This window comes from Eptatretus burgeri, chromosome 3 (assembly GCF_056783735.1).
Source record: "Eptatretus burgeri isolate ZD-2024b chromosome 3, Ebu_testis_v1, whole genome shotgun sequence".
NCBI lineage: Eukaryota > Metazoa > Chordata > Myxini > Myxiniformes > Myxinidae > Eptatretus > Eptatretus burgeri.
In genome coordinates this window covers 22396922-22418947 of record NC_140963.1, presented here as the reverse complement: position 1 = coordinate 22418947, position 22026 = coordinate 22396922, and the positions used below count along the sequence as shown (strand labels likewise).

At 43.7% G+C, this 22026-nt stretch overlaps 2 protein-coding genes across 6 annotated transcripts in view; one reads left to right on the top strand and one right to left on the bottom strand.

The window, feature by feature from the left end:
- The window catches only part of LOC147029530 (parathyroid hormone/parathyroid hormone-related peptide receptor-like), a 95123-nt gene that overhangs the window by 61891 nt on the left and 11206 nt on the right, over window positions 1–22026 (bottom strand). For 4 of the 5 annotated variants that reach the window (XM_085872651.1, XM_085872648.1, XM_085872652.1 and 1 more), the window contains exons 2-3: window positions 6957–7062; window positions 4422–4532 (exon numbers count right to left, since the gene is read on the bottom strand). In XM_085872651.1, coding sequence (XP_085728777.1) covers window positions 4422–4532; window positions 6957–7062 — 217 coding nt within the window. Of the gene's footprint in view, window positions 1–4421; window positions 4533–6956; window positions 7063–10740; window positions 10829–22026 lie in introns of all 5 variants that reach the window. The other variant, XM_085872649.1, reaches the window with a different exon arrangement.
- LOC147029531 (histone-lysine N-methyltransferase SETMAR-like) lies at window positions 4501–21411 on the top strand. Its single transcript, XM_085872653.1, has 2 exons — window positions 4501–4680; window positions 20191–21411. The coding sequence occupies exon 2, from the start codon at window positions 20233–20235 to the stop codon at window positions 21238–21240; it is 1008 nt and encodes a 335-aa protein (XP_085728779.1). The 5' UTR covers window positions 4501–4680; window positions 20191–20232; the 3' UTR covers window positions 21241–21411.

Genomic DNA, 22026 nt, shown 5'->3' with positions numbered 1-22026 from the left:
ACGGAGCACAAACCACTCGCTCAGGGTGCCAGAGCACGAACCACTCGCTCAGGGTGACGGAGCAAGAACCACATGCTCAGGGTGACGGAGCATGAACCACTCGCTTATGGTGACAGAGCACGAACCGCTCACCCAGGGTGACGGAGCAGGAACCGCTCGCTCAGGGTGACGGAGCACGAACCGCTCGCTCAGGGTGACGGAGCACGAACCGCTCGCTCAGGGTGACGGAGCACGAACCGCTCACTCAGGGTGACGGAGCACGAACCGCTCGCTCAGGGTGATGGAGCACGAACCGCTCACTCAGGGTGACGGAGCACGAACCGCTCGCTCAGGGTGACGGAGCACGAACCGCTCGCTAAGGCTGACGAAGCACGAACTGCTCGCTCAGGGTGACGGAGCACGAACCGCTCGCTCAGGGTGACTGAGCACGAACCCCTCGCTCAGGGAGACGGAGCACGAAACACTCGCTCAGGGAGACGGAGCACGAAACACTCACTGGGGTGACGGAGCACGAACCACTCGCTCAAGGTGACGGAGCACGAACCACTCGCTCAGGGTGACGGAGCATGAACTGCTCGCTCAGGGTGACGGAACACGAACCGCTCGCTCAGGGTGACGGAGCACGAACTGTTTGCTCGGGGTGACGGAGCACGAACCACTTGCTCTGAATGATGTGGTGGGCATTAGCGTCTGCAGTGAGTGAACGATTCGCTCAGAAGGACATAGCAAGGCCATTATAGCAAACATTATTTAATATTTTCTTCAATCCAATGCGGCTGCCAAACCATGTAACCTTTCAATTATTCGTTAACAAACTTGTACACCCATGGCTTGGCGAACAATTGTTTGAGGTTTCCCCTGTTTCCAGCTGTTCTGGAGCAGAAGATTTTTTGTAGGTTTTTAGGTAAATCCAATATGGCTGCCAAACCATGTGACCTATGACATCAAATGTGTGAACCTTTTTGTCCTCATGGATAGGCAGTCGTATTTGTAAAAGTTTCGCCTCAATCTCTCCAGCCACTTCAGATAAGGTTTTTGAAACTTAAAAAAAGGATTTTTTTTAACAATATGGCTGCTTAAACACATGATCAATGATGTCATCAATTTTTTCTTTGGACCATTTTATCCCAAGATGACCCTCAAAAAATTTCATAATGCTCAGACGTAGCATTCTACATCTGCAATTATGACATCATAACAAAGGCACTTAGGCCTTAGTTATTTTATAACTTGGTTTACGCAGTTCTTCAGCTAAAATGTAGGGTCGGTTGGTCGAAATATAAATATAAATATAATTTCAATTTTTAGAAATTATATATTTTTATGATTTTTTTTCGGATGTTCCATGGAAAAGGCAAGGGTATGTGGGGGGGGGGGATATAAATCCCAGACCAGGAGGATCCAAGAAAACATTGAAGATGGAAAACCATTCAAATGCAGGATGCCATTGTTCACTGTATCATCTGGTGTGAAAAACAATAAAGAAGGATTAAAACTTGTTTTTACAATATAGTCTGGCATGTTTTTCCTCTAGGAACCTGTTGGATCATCAAACAAATGGAACGATGCTGAGAAAATTACTGTCCAAGTCATAGATGTGTGCGTGCACACCAGTGCATAGTGCTGGATATGATTAAAAAAGGTGTCTACACGGAGTCAACACGCTCAAAACGGTCAATCAGAGCCATAACCCGCTTAGTTTTCAGTGGGCATCTGATCGTACCGTCTCCCCATCCCCATGAGCACATCAAAGGCTGATTTCCGGTCCGTTGAAGGCTGAATATCAGCATCTCGCAGGGAAACTTTGACGTACTTGGCACCAAAATCTTTCAATACGAACAGCGGTGTACAACTTTCGATGGAAACGAAATCGGCATGATCGAGAGTAGCCTGCGAATCATCCCTGCTGCTGCACTGAATTGATGCAATAGTTCAGCCAGAATATTCGTCATCAGAATGTTGTGTGATTAAATCACCAATACAGTCACTCAAATTTATACTGCTGACATACTTCTTAACAACTCATGGCTCGCAGACTTCCTCTCCTGTCGCAGTCATCGTGTGGCCCTAAATGGAGTTCTTTCATCTCCTCTTCCTGTCCAGCCTGGAGGTCCTCAAGGCAGCATTCTGGACCCTGTTATTTTTCTGGTTTTCATCAATGATCTTTCCGACTCTCTGGACAATCCTCTATATCTGTTTGCTGATGACTCCACCCTCTGCCGTACCATCGGTCATCCCTCAGACTGGCAAGCAGCAGCTTCTTCGCTCACTGCAGATCTGGATAAAATCACAAACTGGTCCAACACGTGGAACATGTCTTTCAATCCGGACAATCCGGACAATCCGTCATGCAAAGTCCTTCCTCGGCCCACCTGAGCTCCTGACCACGTACAAAGCTTTTGTCGCAGCCTGATGGAGTACTGCTCTCCCCTCTGGGCTGGTGCTCCTGCGTCCCACCTTTCTTGGCTTCACGCTGAAGAAACCAAGGCATTTCAGATCATTGGCATCTCCCGCAATGAGGCTGAGTCTTTGGGCCTCTCACTCATTCACCGCAGGTTGGTAGGTGGTCTTTATGTCTTCTACCGTCTCCTCTCCAGCCTTGCCCCCCCGTGCTCTCTCTGCAATTTGTCCCCACCACATTTCCGCAGGGCGCTCAAGGTCCGCCAACAACCCCCTTCTGGTAAAACTACCAAAATCACGAATCACTGCTCACCTTCACTCTTTCATTCCTCTTTTTTCCTGCCTTTGGAATAAACTCCCTCACTCTATTCATTCCCATTCTTCCCTCCAGGCCTTCAAAACAGCTGTTCACCACCACCTCTTATCATCCCCCATCCAAATCCTCGATCTTTTCTACCCCCGATAATCCACCCAAGCCCACCTCCTTCAAACTCCCTGCTTTCCTTCCTGAAAGTCCCTGTAATGTCCATCTTCTATTCGCCATGTTCCCCGTCCCATCCCTGTCCCTTCCACAGATCTCGTAATGTCTCTGTTCCCCACTGTTTTGTCCTTCCCACTCCCGCCCCTCTTGTCTCATGCCCCCCTTGATGTGCGTTGTGTATTAGCTCTCTCACGAGCCTCGACAAGGTTTACAAAACAAAAAAAACAATAAAAAAAAACAATCACTTTCGCCCCAGAAACAACAGTCAATCTGAACCACGCAGGCCACTGCTCAGATGCCATGACCGAAGACGACTGCGCAGCTTGGTTAAAGGTGACTCGGCATTTTAGCGTGCACACGAAATTATATTTTGAAAATAAATGCCGATGTTTACATTTCGGGTTTTGAAACTTTTGCACCTTCGGCGGAAAATGTATAAATATAAAAGGCTAAAAATGTGTTTTATATTTATATTTCATTTCGGCAAATATACCGTCGGCGGATCCGTAAACCAAGTTATAAAATAACTAAGGCCTTATGACATTATTAAAAAAAAAACTCATTCCTCATGAGGAATACTTTGCCACATGCCAAGTTTCAATTTTTTTTGTCCTTGGTGGAGTTTCAGAGATACAGAGGTCCAAAGATTTTCCGTTTTTCCAATATGGCTGCCACACCACTGAACCTATAGCATCATAATTGTCATTACAACATTCTGCACGATTAGTCGCTCCTATGGTGACAATGTGGTCTCAATCTGACAAGTGGTTGTGGATAAAAACACAAAAATTCTGTGCGGACAAACAAACAAACAAACAGACAGACTGACAAAGTGAACCAATTGCTTTTCCCCACTTTTTGCTTCGCACACAGGGGGTATAAAAACAAATATTTGTTAAAAACAAAAAAGAAAAAAGAAAAATGTAGGAACGAACCATGAGTTTTGATGGGAATGCTGAACAGGCCAACCCAGAATGAAATGAATATTCATCCTCTGGAAAGTTTTTAAACTTCAAATAAGTTCTCAGCCTTTCCTTTCCACATGTGGTGCGAGACTTGAAGTCAAATATTTATTTAACATGAGAAAAGCCAAGTGCAACCATGCAACTTGATGTTTCCCCTCATCTTATCACAGCTGTCTTTACAAAAACACTCAGGAAATGTCTCACGTTCAGGCATTTCTCTGATGTTGTGAAAAAAAGTCAATGTTGTCTCAATGGGTTCCAACCAAGATGATCATTTCATATTCCAAGGATACATACCTTGTGCAGATAAATTAATGGGAAATGTATTTATTATTTGCAAAATGGGTTAAAGACTGCTCGGAAAAAATTTTTTGGAAAGCATTCATGAGATTTGATTTGAATTGATGATGAGAAAAAAAAAAAGGATTTTATCAATTCGGACAGCAGAGAGAGGCATGCAATAAAGACTGACAGTACCAACAAATGTTTATGAAACAAAGAACAAAGTAACACAAAAAAAAAAAGAGTTGCAGCAGCATCTTTGCACACAAACACACACTCCACCTGAAACTCACCTTCATGGTTGAAGTCAAATATGTAAGCAGGACACGGTAGGGTGACAACTGAACCGGGCTTCGCACTGGGCCAGCAAACGAATCCATCCCACTCGGGTGGACAATCGCCGTCTGGACACAGAGATCAGAGGATGGAGATGCATATGTCAAACAATGCTGAAGAGGATTAAAGAATCTGAAGACTGCAACCTGTTCTTGGCTTGTCAAAGCAATACTGGCCTCGCTTCTACTAGTTTAACTACTCGAACACCTTAGACTGGTAAGTGCAAATAAATTATTTCATGCTGTAGTTAAAAAGTTAATTTATTGTTCTGCAATAACAAGAATATATCAAGGTCATCATGGCAAACCGATGGTCCAACTTAATCTATTGCTTGTGCTGGAGAATTTAAACCCGCCCATCCAGGCGAAAGGTGACCTTGAGATGAAATATTCCCAATTTGGAGATGATATAATACGAGTTACCTTACAAGGAACTTCAAAGCAGGAGGAGGCCATTAGGCCCTTCCAGTCTGTGCAATGGTTGCCAAAACTGATTGTTTGTCGCTGCCCTCTCCTTTTAAATGCTGAGCATCAAGCACAGAGCAGTATTCTGGTGTTTTGCCCAAAGGTACATCTAGTATTGCTGAAGCATTTTCCTGGCAAGGATTATACTGGGTGGTGTGCCATTGCCTTCCGAGCAGCAGTTGGGGCAGGAATTTGGAAGTTGTCATCGTCGTCGTCGTCGTCGCTGTTTTGTACCCCCGGACAATTCTCTCGAATAGAATAGGTCTGTGGCACGGAGACAACCTGTTGATCTCCCAGGAGTGACAGAGAACCCCAAATCCAGAATGGTATGCCCACGCCTTCATTAAGTCAAGGGAATGACAGAGTTATGGAGAGAGGGAGAGAGAGAGATAGGAGGATAAGGGCTTAACCCCACTTTTTTGATGCCCATACAACTGTTCCTCCAAGGGGACTGATTGACACTCTTACTGTGACTGTACTGCCCTGACGAATCCGGGCAGCAGGGTACAGTGAAGAAGATATAGCCCTCGACTTGCATTTGGGGGGGGGGGGGAGTACAACCACCGCAAAGAGGCATCCCCCATTGTGGAATTTGGAAGTTATTCATATGGTGCTGACGATAGCTCGCTTACTCTTCGCAAAGGACAGTTCAACGTCAATCCGAGGACGGCACCCACTTTGATGAATAACCTTGCCTGTGACACACCAGGATAAGAGTTTATAGCTGGGTCGGGATTTGAACCTAGGCTAGCCAGCTTAGAGGCAACTGTGTATCTATAGGCAATCCTGCCAACCCAAAAGGAGCAGTACATATCATTATTAAAGACTTTGGTATGACTCAGCTGGAGTCTGCGGGTTTGAACAGCCAACCTCCCAGACGCAGACACCCTAACCGTTACGCCACCGAGTCTGCGAAGATAAATGAGACTATCCCTATTTTGGTATTTCTCGATGGCACAGAGATTGGCCACTTTCCCATTGCACAGTGAAAAACAGCAGCAAAGAAAATTCCACAAAATTGATCTTCCGAAGAAGAAACGGGCAAGAAATTTCACCACCATAAAAGTGTGCCGAAAGCATCAAGTGGAGTCAACGTCACAGCATAAACAGCATTTGGAATCTCCAAAGAGCTTGTTGCACACAATCCAAGAATCATTGTCATGCAATTGCTTTACAAATGCAAGCACATTTTCACCCACATGGTGCTGCAACTCATGGCATGCACGCAGAAAATGAGGAATACTGGATATTGTTTTGTTTTCATTGTTCACAATGAGGGAGGCATCTCACTTAACTGGAAATTATGTTTTAATCCACATCCAACAAGCAGTCAAGGAAACATTACAAAACTTTTTGGTTAGTCCGAGTAACCAACAAGGTGGATCTAAGGCTATTCTGCATCGCATCAGATCATGATAAACCAGTAAAGGTCAATGCATGCAATCATGGTGGAATTGCTTGATCTCCAGCTCCCTCCCACGACATTCCTCTACATTACCATTCCCTGTATTCCCCTTCCTTCCCTTCCCCTTGTTTGCTTGATATGTGGACTGTCGTGAAGTTTATAGTTATAGCTATCCCCCACACCATTTTAATCCCCCTCCTCTCTGCTTTGTTTATTTCTAAAATAGATAAAATAACTCCTTCTAATTCTCAACACGTGTTGTCGGTGACACCCTCCTGAATTACACTCGCCCGCTAAGCTAAATCATCCGGGGAAATATATCTGCTCCTGCAGAAAGGACAAATGGGTTCTCTAAACCATTTTTTTTTTTTTTGTAAAACTACACCGTGCAAAGTTGATCTCTTGAGATCACCTTATAAAATATTCTCACTGGATATCAAAAAGGCAGTTCCAGGTTCCTAAGGCCGAACGAACAGACCACACGTGCGGAACATTTTCTCCGAATCAAAATCCAGAATTGGTGGCTTACAATGGCTTTGCTTGCAGTTGGTTTTTTAAGAAAGTGTTCAACTCAAAAATTCGACCTCTACGGTGGAAATGGCACAACTTGTCTATTTGCTTACCGTCGCTGTGGTTCAACTTGTCCTGTATCGAGGAGTCGCAGCGCCAACTTGCTTGAATGAGCAAATACATCTGTTCCTCCAATGTCAGCACATTGTCGCTATCCACCTGTGTGGACATGATGTCACGAGAGACAGAGGTCGATGGATGTACAATGAAATGATAAAATGCTCCTCGTGGAATCACAAGCATTGTGAAACAGATCATCACATTTAAACAAGCTTCAGCTGACAAGGAAGTGCCATTGTGTCTTTTTTTTTCTTTTTCTGTATACAGTCAAGGCTCATGGAAGAGCGAGAACACAGAACGGATCAAAAAGCAACAGAACAAAAGGGACAGGACAAAGAGAGGGATGAAACACCAACACCAGGGTCAGGTCAGGTATGGGAGCATGCACCGGAGCAGCACGTCGCTGCATCCACTTACCGCCAGGACTCCAGGGGCCTCTGTCTGGCCATCATCCCCCAAGCAGATGCCTGGCCCATCCCCATCTCCTTGAGATGCTGATCAACCTGCTGCAACCATGAGGCACGTGGTTGGCCCATTGGCCTCCTCCACTCACGAGGCTCCCTTGCTGAGAGAATATGACGAGCAGGATCAGCGTCAGGAAAACGAGCCACATGTCCAAACAGCCGCAGCTGATGCTCACGGACTATTCAGGTAACAAATCTCATCCGAGTCTCTCTCAGCAACCGATCGTTGGACACAAAGTCCAACCAGTGATGGCCAAGGATTCTCCAAAGAGACCTGGTACTAAAGGAGTTAAGTCTCCATCTCAGAGACATGGTCAGAGTCCAAGTCTCACATCCGTAGAGCAAGACTGGAATCACCAAGGACCTGAAGACTCGGACTTTCGTCTTCCTGCACAGGTACCGACAGCGCCTCACCCCATGATCCAGTGAATCCATGACTCCCCAAGCCCGACCTAGACAGACGCCTATTGACTTGTGGCTCACAGTCAGCAGAGACATGAATATCACTGCCAAGGTAAGTGAATCAGTCTGTCTCCCTAACATCTTCACCACAAACATGTACAGACAAGATCGCAGCATCCAAGATGTCATTGAAAGACTTGATCTTAGTTTTGATCCAGGAAACCCGTAATACTAGCAGCTCCAACTCCTCATTCAGCACTTCGAGGGCCCCAAAAAAGACATCCAGAATCTGCACAAAGTTGACTGCATCATCTGCAAAATCAAGGTCAGAGATCTTGACATTCCCAAAGCATGCACTGCAGCTTGATCTCTCTGAAATCCTCCCCAGAATCCAGTCCATACAAGCGCTGAAAAGTTTGGGAGCCAATACACACCCCTGATAAACTCCAGTAACAACTGGAAATAAGTCAGAGATGGCACCACCACATTTCACAGCACTCTCAGTACCAGAGTGGAGTTCAGACATCATATTCATCAGTTTTGGTGGCACCCCACGAAGACCAAGAATCCTCCAGAGGGCATCAAGATTCACGGAATCAAATGCTTTGCCGAGATCAACATAGGCTGCAAGCAGCCCCTGCCAGAACTCTCGTCTGCGTTCGGTGAGGCCCCGAAGGGCAAAGATACCGTCGATCGTTGACCTCTTTGGTGTAAAGCCTGACTGCTCTGGACGTTGGTGCTCAAGCAGATGGTGGTGAACCCTATCAATAATTATCCGAGCAAAGACCTTGCCTGGCACTGAGAGTGGCATCACCCCTCGGTAGTTGTTGCAATTTTGGCGATCACCCTTCCCTTTCCAGAGAGGGACAACAAGGCCCCTCTTCCAGTCAGGTGGGATGATGCCTGTGTTCCAGGGTGAGCACAGAACTGCATGCAACGACATGAGCATATACAGACACGAGAAAAACGACACCCAAGGAGTGACGAATCCTTAGTCTCATAATACGCTCATTGACCGGTGTTACCTCAATTATCATTGGAGTCAACTTGTTGGACACAGCTACAGCAACTCCTTGGGCATGGTAACCATCAGAGCGACCAGACCAATAGTAGGTGCAACCACCCGCCATGATCTCACCAGTATCCGGTCTCCGAACCTCACAGAGTGCTCCAATACCGATGTCCAAACGCTTGAGATCAGATGGACACTAATCCACGTAACCTCTTAATTAAACTATTCAACATCTATTTGTTGGGGGGTGGACACTGATCCGACCAAGATATTCTTGATTTGTATTTGTAATTCATTTTCTGAAATTTGTAGAATTAGTTTTTCACTTGGAAGTTGTGGGTTACGATGTGTAAATAAAAGTATAAAAAGTCTGGTTTAATGCAATTTAATTCCAGGCTACAAGGCAACAAAAGGTAAAAAAAAATTGAAAGGTGGGATAGACTTTCTCTCGCCACTATTGTTTTGGCCCCATCTCGCAATGTAATGGTGAAGAATCACTTTTAAAATTCTCGAATCCAGATCCGGATCCAGATCTTCACCAAAATTGCGTCAATTTGTCCTCGTCACCCACTCAGCCTGTCCACCGTCCACAACCTTTTGAGATATCCTGCTCACAAACAGACAGATATACAGGGATGAAAACATAACCTCCATCCACCTTCAGTGGCAAAGGTAACAACTTTGTGAATTGAAGGGAGATTCTTCAGAAAACAAATTTATCGAATGCAAAACATGCTGTGTTGGATCAAAAGATTCACAACATCGTTACAATGAATGGGAACAGTCATCTCAACGGTGATGAAAGTTTCAGCAGTTGTAATCTTGGGTGTTCACAGAAACCTGGTCCTGGGATGTTGGAGGAGGGTTGGTTGGGGTGGGAGTGTGGGTCCAAAGACCATTTCAGGCATTTCGGCACAGCACTATTTATTGGCAATGCCTCACACGTCGACAAGAAAACATTTGATATATTAATGTTTCAAAGGGAGACCTCAGATTATGACAGGAAATCCATAACCACATCCTGGACCATTTGGAGATGCCTGTGATGGCACACATAGATTGTCCTGAGGGTTTTGTAAGAACTGATAATTATCATTGCTCATCAGAGCATTGTTAATTTCTGGAACATATTTCTCTCTTTCTCTCTCTCTCTCTCTCTCTCTCTCTGAAACTGAAAAACAAAACAGTTCTTCAACATTTGAAAGAATGTGAGAGCTAACATATTGAAAGAAAAATTATTTTCTTTTCATTTATATAATAGATATAAAATTATTATTTCGGAAAAGTAAGAGGAAGCACCCAATGACATGACATTGCATAAACAAGAAAAGTTTATGTTTTCAAGAATTAAGTTTGCATTACAGTATAGTTACAAAAAAAAAAATTCAGTCTTCCACCCAGATTGTGTGTGTGTGTGTGTGTGTGTGTGTGTGTGTGTGTGTGTGTGTGTGTGTGTGTGTGTGTGTGTGTGTGTGTGTGTGTGTGTGTGTGTGTGTGTGTGTGTGTGTGTGTGTGTGTGTTGATTGTTATCTCCATATGCCGGTTTCGGAAGGTGGAACAGAGTCCTCCCAGGTCTTAAAGTATCCACCTTCATGTGTGCGTGTATATATCGGTGTGTGCAAATGCCCATGTATATGTGTGTATGTGTGTGTGTGTGTGTGTGTGTGTGTGTGTGTGTGTGTGTGTGTGTGTGAGTGCAAGTTGTTGTTGTTGGCTGCGATGTCCACACATGGGTGTGTTTCAGGGGATGGAATGGAAACCTACTAGGTCTCAATGTATCCACATCCGTGTGTGTGTGTGTGTGTGTGTGTGTGTGTGTGTGTGTGTGTGTGTGTGTGTGTGTGTGTGTGTGTGTGTGTGTTTAGTGTGTTTGTGTATATGTGTGTGTGTGTGGCTTACCATTTCCATGAGCACATCCTTTTCAGTACATAACAACTAGTATGTCAGCATTTACACAAGGCTTTAAGCACAAGTCCTCTTGCGTTGCCTGAAGCAAAACAAAATGTCGCCTTTCAAAGGGGGATTTTCTGCTTTTAGCAAAATTCTTCAAACAGATGGCTTCCTCTTAGTCCGACTCAACTGTTTCTGAAAACACAACTTTTCTCTTTACCGGGTATTACATAACACAATAGTAAGAAAGAGTTCCTGGAATGCAATCCATGTTTGCGTTCAGGTTTTCACCAGTTGTAAACTATGGTGAATTTCACTGCTGGGTATATTGAATATCCACTCCTCCCTTCACTATAATTTAAAAAAAAAATTAATTTCTACAAACAGTTCAATCACCAATCTATTGTATTGCAACACAAGGTAACACCAATATAATACAAAACTAGAACGGCACTCGGTGGAGCGCGTACCTCCGCCTGGCTGAACAGTTTATGTCTTGTATCCCACTGATAGGCCAGATCTACATCTGCATCTTCACCAAAATCTCATTGGCTTGTTCTTGTCACTTACCAAGCTCAAACTTGTTTGGTCTCAAACCAAACATATTGATTATTACTATTCCATTATTCAGAAGAGCTTTCTTTTGCAACTGACAGAGATGCAGCATATCACACATGGCTCGAAGCTCAGGGGCTACATCATCCTCATCATCATCAATGTACTACATATTATGATTTATAGTGTTTCTGAAGCAGTTACTTCACTGTGGTTATGCTGAGTCATATGCAGTTCCCTTCCGGTAGTCAGTCAGGGCACGGATTTGTAATTTATTCATGGTGTTGGCGATATAACTCACCGACCCTTCTCAAAATACACCGTGGGATATTTCATGTCCACCAGTAACGTGTTGTTGCTGGTGGACATTAAAGTTCTGCAGTGTAACATCCCTCTGATGGATGGCGCACACACGCGTTGATGTATTGCATGCATGTGAAACACAAGGCCAACAGTTTAAGGCTGGGTTGAGATTCAAACCCAGACAAGACATTTCAAAGATGAGTGTGCAAGCCTCTAAGCTATCCTGCTAGCTGCAAGGTTATACAAGACAACACATTATATTTGCAAATAAGACTTTTCCTTGACTGTATTTGATGCGTTAAAAAGGTCGACGTCTCAAATCCTCAACACCTCGATCATCGCATCAGATCGTTGGCTTCGTTGTTTTCCACCAACCGGGTAGGTAAAGTATCGATCCTTTCAATATTACATCCAACATTTTCTCATTATCTGTATCCCCCGATCAATTCCACAATGCAATGCAGAAAACAGTGCGTCAGATCAGAGCTGAATATTTTTTCACTAACTTCACAAAAGAAAGTTTTTACAACTGCAGAATTGCAAAAAGAGAGACGAATTACAAATCCATGTAAATCATGTAATTGCCCAGATGGAGACCTTTCATATTTAAAACATTGTTTGGTTTATTTTTACTGCGTTTAAGGCATGGTCACAATTGACAGTGACAATTCCACGGGGTTTCTGAAAATCTTACGTGATTGTGAGTCGAACAGGCGACCGTGACGGGCCATTTTTAAATCTCTCCATCATGCCTGAGCCGTTGTGGCTACATGAAAGGTAATATTGAATGATCCCCGACCCCATTCCTTTGTGGGTGTCGGAAAGTGTTTTAGGCCCCCACAAAAAAAACATACTGGGCAAAATGCTAGGTACCCCTGTTCATAAAAATATAAAGCAAAAATATATTAACAGATATACACCGACAACTGGGAGAACGACAAAAGAGCAGGAAGATTTAAAAAAAAAAAAAAAAAAAAAAAGAGTTGGACACATTGGACATCGACAAAGAAGGCTCAATGAAATGGCTAAGAAGAGGTCAGCTCAACTGGAATGGAAAACTAATCATTATAAATGCCCAAGACCAAGTACATTTCATCAATGGCTTTAAGAAAATGGCAGGACTGAGTCAATCAGCAAAGTGTAGGTTCTGCAAGGTAGAAATAAAGTATGAGCCACCTCCTATCGGGATGTAAATAAACTCATGTCAGAACAGCTGCACACACAAAGGCACAACAAGGTATGTGGAGTACTCCACCGGCACATTGCAAAAACTTCAATACCCCAATCCCAGAAAACTCATGGAAACATGCACCAAACAAGGAAGTAACACACATCTGACCTGATGATCCCATCGAGCGTGAACATAGAAAAAAAAAGCATTGAAACAGGATATAGTACTTTGATATTAAAAAAAAACAGCATTGCTAATTCAGGTGTCACGGTGATTTTGGCCTAAACAACGTACAAACCAAGAAAATTCCCAAATACCAAGGCCTCAAAATGAAGTGAAAAGATCCTGAGATCTGAAGAGCAGTGAAATTGCACCAGTGATTATGGGATCATCCCTGGGAATATGAATACAAAATATCTGCAGTTGGAAGCTGTCCGGGGCTTGGTGACAATCCTGAAAAAGAGCCTTCGGAACAAAACTTTGAGAACATAATACAACTTCACAGTGTGATACATTAATCATGATCCCCACCCACCCCCTTCCACCCCCTTCCACCCCCTTCCACCCCTAACCGAAATGGAGGTGGATACTTCCAGAAACCCTTCCAACTTCTAAAAAAACACATATGGAGATAACAATCAACAAAACACACACACACACACACACACACACACACACACACACACACACACACACACACACACACACACACACACACACACACACACACGAGATAATACCAGACCTAACTTCATGAAAACACAAGTCGCTGACCTTGGAAGAAGTCGCATAACTTCCTCGGGCACTCTGGGGTCCCAGTGACACCATCTTTGTGATGTTGCTTTTTCTCTCCACAATCAATGAGGCAATTAAGGAGGAATTTCTTCCACCCTACATATGCCAACCGATGAGGTTTGTCCATGCTCTATCCTCTAAATGTGATTTAATGTTTAGAAAAAGTCTTATTTACAAATAATGTGTTGTCAGTAATGCTGGGGCTGGCAGGGTAGCTTTGAGGTACCCACACTCACCTTTGAAATGCCTTGCCTGGGTTTGACTCTTGACCCAGCTTGAAGCAAGGAAGCATCAGGTACCATTTTTAAAGTCTTCGGTATGACTCAACCAGGGTCAGAATCTAACGAAGACATCTCAGACACAGAGCAGACCCTCAAACCATTATTCCAGTGAATCTGGTAAACAACGTAACCTCTTAATTAAACTATTCAACTTTTATTTGTTGATGGTGAAACAGTTTGAGTTTGTGCCCACTTGACAAATTTGCAGAGCAGGGAGTTCCAACAAGCAATTTTACACCATTACCGAGCTTGCCCCACCGACTTCCATTTCTCCGCTCCTCCCAACTCTCCCAACTTCCCCTCACCTCGCCTCCTCCCATCTTACCCCTCACCCTGACCCCCCTTTCTTCCCACTCACTTCACCCATCCTATCTTACCCCTCACCCCGCTTCCTGCACGCCCCACCACTCCGAGCTTCCCCTCATCCTCCTCACATCACCCCCATCCTCTCCCATCTTCCACCTCACTCTTCCCCCTCTCCAAGTTCTCCTTCCAAATCTCCAAGTTCTCCACCACCTCTCGACCTTCCTGCACCCTAGCAACAGCTCCTTCCTCTCTGTCCCAAACTGCGTGCACCTCCAATGTCTGAGGCCTCCACTCAAATCTGACTGATCTCTAAATCCAGGCTGCTGCTGATAAATCACACATTACCTGCTTAACAGAATCCTTTCTCCGACAGGACATCCCTGACTATTTTGTCTCTCCCTGGCTATTGTTTCCTCCAGTTTGACAGGCCTGAACGCCTTCCCGATGGCAGAGTTGTAGTTTAAATGAAGAACTCCATTTCCCACTGTCTATGTACTGCTCAAATACCTTTAAATCCTCAGGAGTACCTTTGGCTGCGAATTCCCCTCCACTACCACCTCTTTGTTTGTGTGCTGTGCAGTCCTCACATTGATGACTTCATCCACATCAACATGTCTCTCTGTGCCAACATGGACCAACCTACAACCACCCATTCCAACTCTCTCTTCCTCATATGTGGTGATTTTGACCATCACCATGCTAACTGGTTGGTAACTCTGAGCAGACATGCCACTGCAGAAAAAGACTTCTGTGACTCCATGGGTCTGACTCAATTTGTGAACTTTCCAACCTGGATTTCTGCCATTGGCAAACCCTCTCCTCTGGACTTGGTAATGACCAACTTTAAGGTAAACTAGATGACCCGTGAACCCGTCGGGTTCCCGTTGTGACAGCGGTTGATGAAAAAAATCATTTCAAGAAAAAAAAAAAGAGATAGCTCCAGCGAACTATACCGCTGAGGTTGTTTGCATTGATCAAATTCTCCAGAAGAGTACTTAACTGAATCGGGAATTGATTTTTTGATAATTTTTTCGTTGCCCAATTTTAACGAAACTTGATACTGCACACTGCAGACGAATGGTGAGTAAGGTGGCCCTAAAATTTTTGCACTATCATGTACCGTTTTGGCTGTATTTCAGGAACATACATACATACATACATACATACATACATACATACATACATACATACATACATACATACATACATACATTCAAGATGAGAGTTTTAGTAATATATCGATGTCTCCTTTTCTTCCATTGCTCCAATTATTTCCTCTGATCACATACTGTATGCTTGTGAGTGTAAACATCTCTCTGCCTATTTTCAGTCACCTCAACGCTGGTGAGCTATCGCGTGCAGTCTGTGGCTGCTGGTTGCATCATTTTCTTGGGGTGCGGCTGTGTCGCTGATGGAGTGCCCTCAATTACTCATACGCTGGTACTCATTTCACCGACCTCGGAAGGATAACAAACCGAGTAAACACCACCTGGTGTTAATTAAACGACCGTCAGCGGGTCAAACTCAAGACCCTAAGATCTTAAGCTAGCCACGTTAACCGTTAGGCCAACACCAGGTTTTTCCATGCTGGCAAATCTGCCAGTTCACTCAAGCTGGGCTGACAGGGACTGCGAGGCTGGGCTGGAAAGCTGCCACATCACTACAGGACTGGTCTCCAATATCCACTGCCCCTGATATTAACACAGCCTTGGAATTATTCCATAGAAACCTGATCTCTCTTACACACGGATTAATCCCATCTCGTTTATAGTTATCAAATGCATCCTGCCACCCTTGGTGCACTGACTGAATCATGCAGTGATGCTCTGAAACAACTTGCCTTCTTCTTCCTAGAAGATGAATCCGACTGAAGGGAATCTCAGTGCATTCCAAAAAGTCCGCAACAAGTGTCACTCTCACGAGAACCAAACAACAACATCTGTCCAACCTCAACGTTGCATTTTCAAACTTGTCCTCCTCCTCTAAAACCCAGTGGTTCCTTGTTAAGTCCATCTCAGGAGTATGCTTCCCCTCCATCCTTTCCCTCTCTTCAAATGGAAACACAGCAGACTCTGCTTGTGAGAAGGCCGAATGCCTCAATTCTGTTGGCTTCCATATTATGCGTCCTGAACCCCTTGCTCCCTGTTTTCATCTGACCCAATCGTACCCAACTGCTCCTCAACTCTATGTCTTTTTCACCGAGGTGGAGAAGTTTCTGGCAACTCTCGACTGATTTGGCATCTGGTCCGGATAGCATACATATGTCTAAAAAGCCTGCTCTGCTATTCTTGCACATCCTCTTTGTCCCGATCATTTACCCAAGGGAAGTCTTCTAAATAAATAATTTTTTTTTAAAAATCAAAGGGGGGACCATGTTCTGTCTGCTTGGAAGTTACAGCCAATAATATCACCACATAACAAAAAATGCTACAAAAACAAATATCCTTAACTACAGACCTATGAGCCGACATGCAATCATCAGCAGGGTCATGGAATCTCTAATCATAATTGACCTCAAATCCTTCCTTTTTGTTCAAAGGCTTGATTTCAGGCCATCAGATTTGATTCCGATGTAGCCACTCTACCTTGGATATTCTTGCTGCAGTTCTGTTCTCACAAGAATGGTTGGAGGTCCTCAATCTCAAAAAGGAGATCAGAGCCATCTCTCCAGACATGTCTCGGGCATTTGATACAGTCTAGCATCCTGCCTTGTTCTTCAAACTCTCTGCCTATGGCATCCAAGGCCACCTCCACAAATGGCTTACTGACTTCCTCGAAAGTCGGAGCCAATGTGTGGGTCTCAACGGAATCCTTCCATCTCCTCCCCCCCAACCCCCCCATCAAGACTGGAGCATCTTTGCTCCAACCCTCGCCCTAATCTTCATCAATGATATTCTGACCGTCTCTAAAAAAAATCCTCTTTATTTATTTTCTGATGACTGCACCCTCTGCTGGAACATCCCTCATCATTCAAATAAGCAGGCAGCAGCCTCTTCCCTCTCTACAGACTTTGATGGAATCAGGAGCCGGTCCTACACTTGAAATATGTCTTTCAATCCTGACAGAACTATCTACAGCGGCCTGTAAAAGTATTCACACACTCCCAATAATGCCACATTTAGATGAATTACAAATTATGTAGAAACAATTTTTCCAAATGAACTTTTTTTATTCATAACTGAAGAGATCAAATTAAACACTGTTGTTGTTTAAGGAGGTCACATGTCAGAAATACCTACAAAAAACATGTACAAATCAAAATTCACTGGTTGTAAAATTATTCAGCCCCTTCGGTCAGTACTTGGTGGAAGAACCTTTTGCATCAATGACTGTTATGAGTCTTTTTGGGTTGGGTAGGTCTCTACCAGCTGGACTGCAATCTTCAAGTCTCCCCATGAATGTTCAATTGGGTTCAAGTCAGGACTTTGACGAAGCCACTCAAGAACATTTATTTTCTACGTATTCAGCCATTCCAGTGTGGCTTCAGCTTTGTGCTTCCGATCATTGTCCTGCTCATTGGTGAATCTCCAACCCAGTTTCAGATTCATGGCTGATTCAAGGAAGTTTTCATCAAGGATTCTGTTGGACTTTGCACCGTCCACTCATTTCTATCCTGACAAGCTTGCCAGTCCCTGTTGATGAAAATCGGCCCCATGAGTGGTCGAGTCTGAGTGGTATGATATGTCTTCCACTTCTTAATGATCGATTTCACTGTACTCAAAGGGATAATGACTGACTGAAATCTTCTTATAACCCTCTCCTGAATGGTGCTTCTCCACCACATTATGTCTGACTTCTTTGGAAAGCTCCTTCGTCTTCATGTTTGCATTGTTGGTTGACCAAATGAGTTGCACATTGAAACTCCTTAGAGTAAGAAGTGCAGGAGCTTAATTAGCTCACCTGGAATGTAGTTCCTGGGAGCTTATGGGATGGTGCGTCGTCCGTCCGTCAGTTCGTCCATCCATCCGTCCATCTACAATTACTTTCAACTTCTTCTCTGAAACTACACGTACTGTTTTGATGAAACTTTATCACAACATTCATCACCGCGTATGTACCAAAGTTTGTTCATGACATTAAAAAAAAAAATTGGGGTCTGAGGGAGGTCTATGGAGGAAGTTTAGGGGGCAGGGAGTTGCCCCCTTCCCAAAGAGATACTGTATAGCAACAAATGTGGGGGGGGGGGACCAAGTCCATATTAATGCCCATGATTTTGGAATGAGATGTTGGACAAGCAGATGTCCACATACATTTGGCCATGTCGTGTAACTCCCATGAATAGTGGGGTCTGATAGTACACTAATTTTGTAACCTTTCAAACAAATAATTTGCCCCTGAAGTGGTTTTGGGTTAATTAGGCAAAGGGTTTGAATTCTTATGCAACTGAGAATCATCTGATTTTCTCTGTTAATCAAACGTATTCACAATTTATCTGCATTTTTTTTAGTTTTATCACCTTGGAGTAGTTTGTGAAGAGTCTATATGTTAAGTTTGATGTGAAAGCATCATGAAACAAGCTCAAGTGGCATCAAAATGTGAAAACTTTGGAGGTGGGTGAATACTTTTGCAGGCCACATTATATCTCTCTCTGTCTGGAAAGACCAAATGCAAACCCTCCCATCTACTTTCTTAACAATCCTTTTGAAGACGTTCAGTCACTCAAACTCTTCAGCCTCACCATCAGCCATAATCTTTCTTGGGCAAACCACTTATCCAAACTGGCTTCCAAAGCCAGCTACCGACTGGGCATCCTCCGTTGTGCAAAATATCCTTGGCACGTCTAAACTTTAATCTACCGAGTATCTTTAATAATTGGTATCTCCCGTGATGTAGCTGAGTTTCTGGGCCTATCTGTTTCACATAGCAACATGGTATCTTGGTCTTCCACCGCCTCCTTTCTGGTATTGCATCCTATGCCCCTTCCATGGTTTGTTCATTCAAAGTTTCTGCAGGGCACACATGGTCTGCCAGTAACACCCTTCTGGAAGAACTCCCAAAATTCAAGCTCACTGCTCACCTCCACTTATTCGTTCATCATTTTTCTCGCATGTGGAATCAACCTCCACACTGCATACCAGAAAAAAAGGCTCGTCAACAGCTGTATCAATGGGAATCTAACCTTGGAAGATCCATGATGACCATTCCACCCTGAACCTTGCTGAAATAAGGTGATATGGCCCTCAGCATGACATCCATTGTTGGCATTTGTACTGGAGAGAAATGTTTCGCTTTGATGCAATTCTGCAAATGGCATTTCTTTTCCACTAATGGCATTCCTCTTCAGTCCTTCCCTCCAATGGAGTGCGGACACTTTATCTCCACTGTCCAGCTTAACATCTTTAGGCACATCTCTCAACGCTCTCCCATCATTAGAAGCCCAGAGGAAACATACTCTATATCTGCACTCAGTGTTAATCCAGCAGGATTTCAAACAATGTTCTTCCCCGTAGTAAACATAAACCTCTGTTAAGCGTTGAAAACTTTCCTTCATTGTCACTGCCATTGCACATAAGCAATCGCACAATGGGCCAAAAAAAATAAAATTTACAATAACATCTCGTGAAGTTATTTTTTTTTTATAACCAAATAAATTCCCTTGTGAGAGTTTCAAAGCTTCACTTTTCCTCATACTTTGAGGTCTTGTTGAAGGATCAGAGTTTATTTATTTATTTATTTATTTATTTATTTATCTATTCATTCATGTGCAGCCTATGGCTGCTTGGCTGCATCATTTTCTGGAGGTGTAACTATTCTATTCCACTAATGCAATGCCCCCTGCTACCAATAAGCTGGTACTTATTTTTCCAACCTCAGAAGGATTAGAGGCTGAATCAACCCACCTGGTATGAATTCAACAGCACAACAGGGGCTAAAACTCAAGACCCTAAGATCGTAAGCCAGTCACCTTAACTGTTAAGCCAATACCAGGCATAAGGATCACAGTATTTGCGATATAGGATGTCCCAAAAAATATACAACTTTAAAAATGCTTCGTTTGATCCTAAAAAAGCAGTAATTTTGTCACTAATGCGTCATTTGTTGTTGCAGGGACCCTGAAGCTTATTTTGATACCAAGCAAGCGCCAGAAAAATGCCAAGACTGACCGTACAACAACGGATGGAAATTGTTGAACTTTGGCACCAGACGAAAAGTGTCATACAGGTGCAACGTCTTTACTCGAGACATTTCGGTATCCACTTGCGCCGTGCACCAAACTTTCGGACAATAAAGTGCACCATCGCAAAGTTTACCAATGTGGGAACCATCTGTAACCTTCGCAAGGATCACAGTGGTTGGAAGAGGACAGGTCGTAGTGAAGAAAATGTGGAAATGGTGAGACAGGCGGTCGTTCAGAGTCCAAAAAAATCGATCCGACTACTTTCTGCCGAGACAAACATTCATAAGAGCACCGTTCAGAGGATCCTTCGCCAAGACATTCATGTCTTTCCATACAAAATTCAAACAGAAACGGTGCATACTGATCAACAGAAACGCAAACGACTAGACTTTGCAAATTGGTTCTCAGGAAAGTTGGAGGAAGATCCAGACTTCTTCAAAAAACTTCACATGACGGACGAATGCCATGCTCACTTGTCCGGGGAGGTAAACAAGCAAAACATTCGGTACTGGGGAACTGAAAATCCTGGTAATGCATCAACTGAACTGGTGCCTCGATCTGTTCACAAAGTCACCATGTGGGTGGCGGTTGGTTGGTATGGGATAATTGGTCCATACTTCTTTGAAGATGACCAGGGACGCACTTGCACGGTAAACCAGAGGAACTATCGTGAAATGATTCGGGATTTATATCTGCCTGAGCTATGTACTCAGGCCCGTAGGAGAAATAACCTGATCCAGATGAGAACCCAGTGGTTCCAGCAGGATGGGGCACCGCCCCATAAAGCCAGGGAAATGAGGCGTTTTCTCAACCAACGTTTTGAGGGCCGCTTTATCTCCCTCTACGAAGACGTTGAGTGGCCACCGTATTCCCCTGACCTTACTCCTCCAAACTTCTTCTTGTGGGGGTATCTCAAGGACAGGATCTATGGAAACCCTAGGCCTCAGACTCTTGATCAGCTGAAGGAAAACATCCACTGAGAAATCCAGAACATTACTCAGGAAACGTTTCCCAAAGTGATGGAGAATATGACAACGCGTTTGCAGGCAGTGATCGGACAACGTGGAGCCAACGTCGAACATGTGGTCGAAAAGAAAACGACGATTCTATACCAAAATTTAAATTTAGGTGGCAATTTTGACATTGGTACAATAAACTTCAACCTTTCAGCTTTCTATCCAGCCATATATCTTTTTTTAAATATATGTTATGACCATCCTCTTTGCAGATGAAAAGTTGTATTTTTGGGGGGACACCCTGTATAGAGGTAATTTACCTTTTTTTTCACTGTAAAGGTCACAACCAAGGTGGATCACTTTTCAAATATTATCACTCCAAGATCCGAGTGTATTTATTAACAAATGTTTATTATCATTCACCTCTCTTGCTTTAGTGCAGATCTTTCTCTAATCTGAAACAGACTGGGAATTACCCCGCACGCAAAAGCGAAAAGTGGGGTTAAACAATTATTTCGATTCTGTCTGTCCATTTGTCTACAAACATCAGTTTATGATCGAGGAACAACTTAATTTTAATTTGTCCCAATCGCACATGCGCAGAGAGGAGAGAGATAATTTTCTTAACTTAGTCTACCTGTCTGGCAGTCAAACAAAATTGAAAATAATTCCAAACAGAAAACTTACTGTTTTTATAAGGACGTCATAAAGGACACAAACAACAGGCACGAATAACTAGTGTAATGTGTTAAATAATCTGGTGTAAAAGACACTGTATCAATGGCAGTAAACTCTGAAAAAACTTTTTTT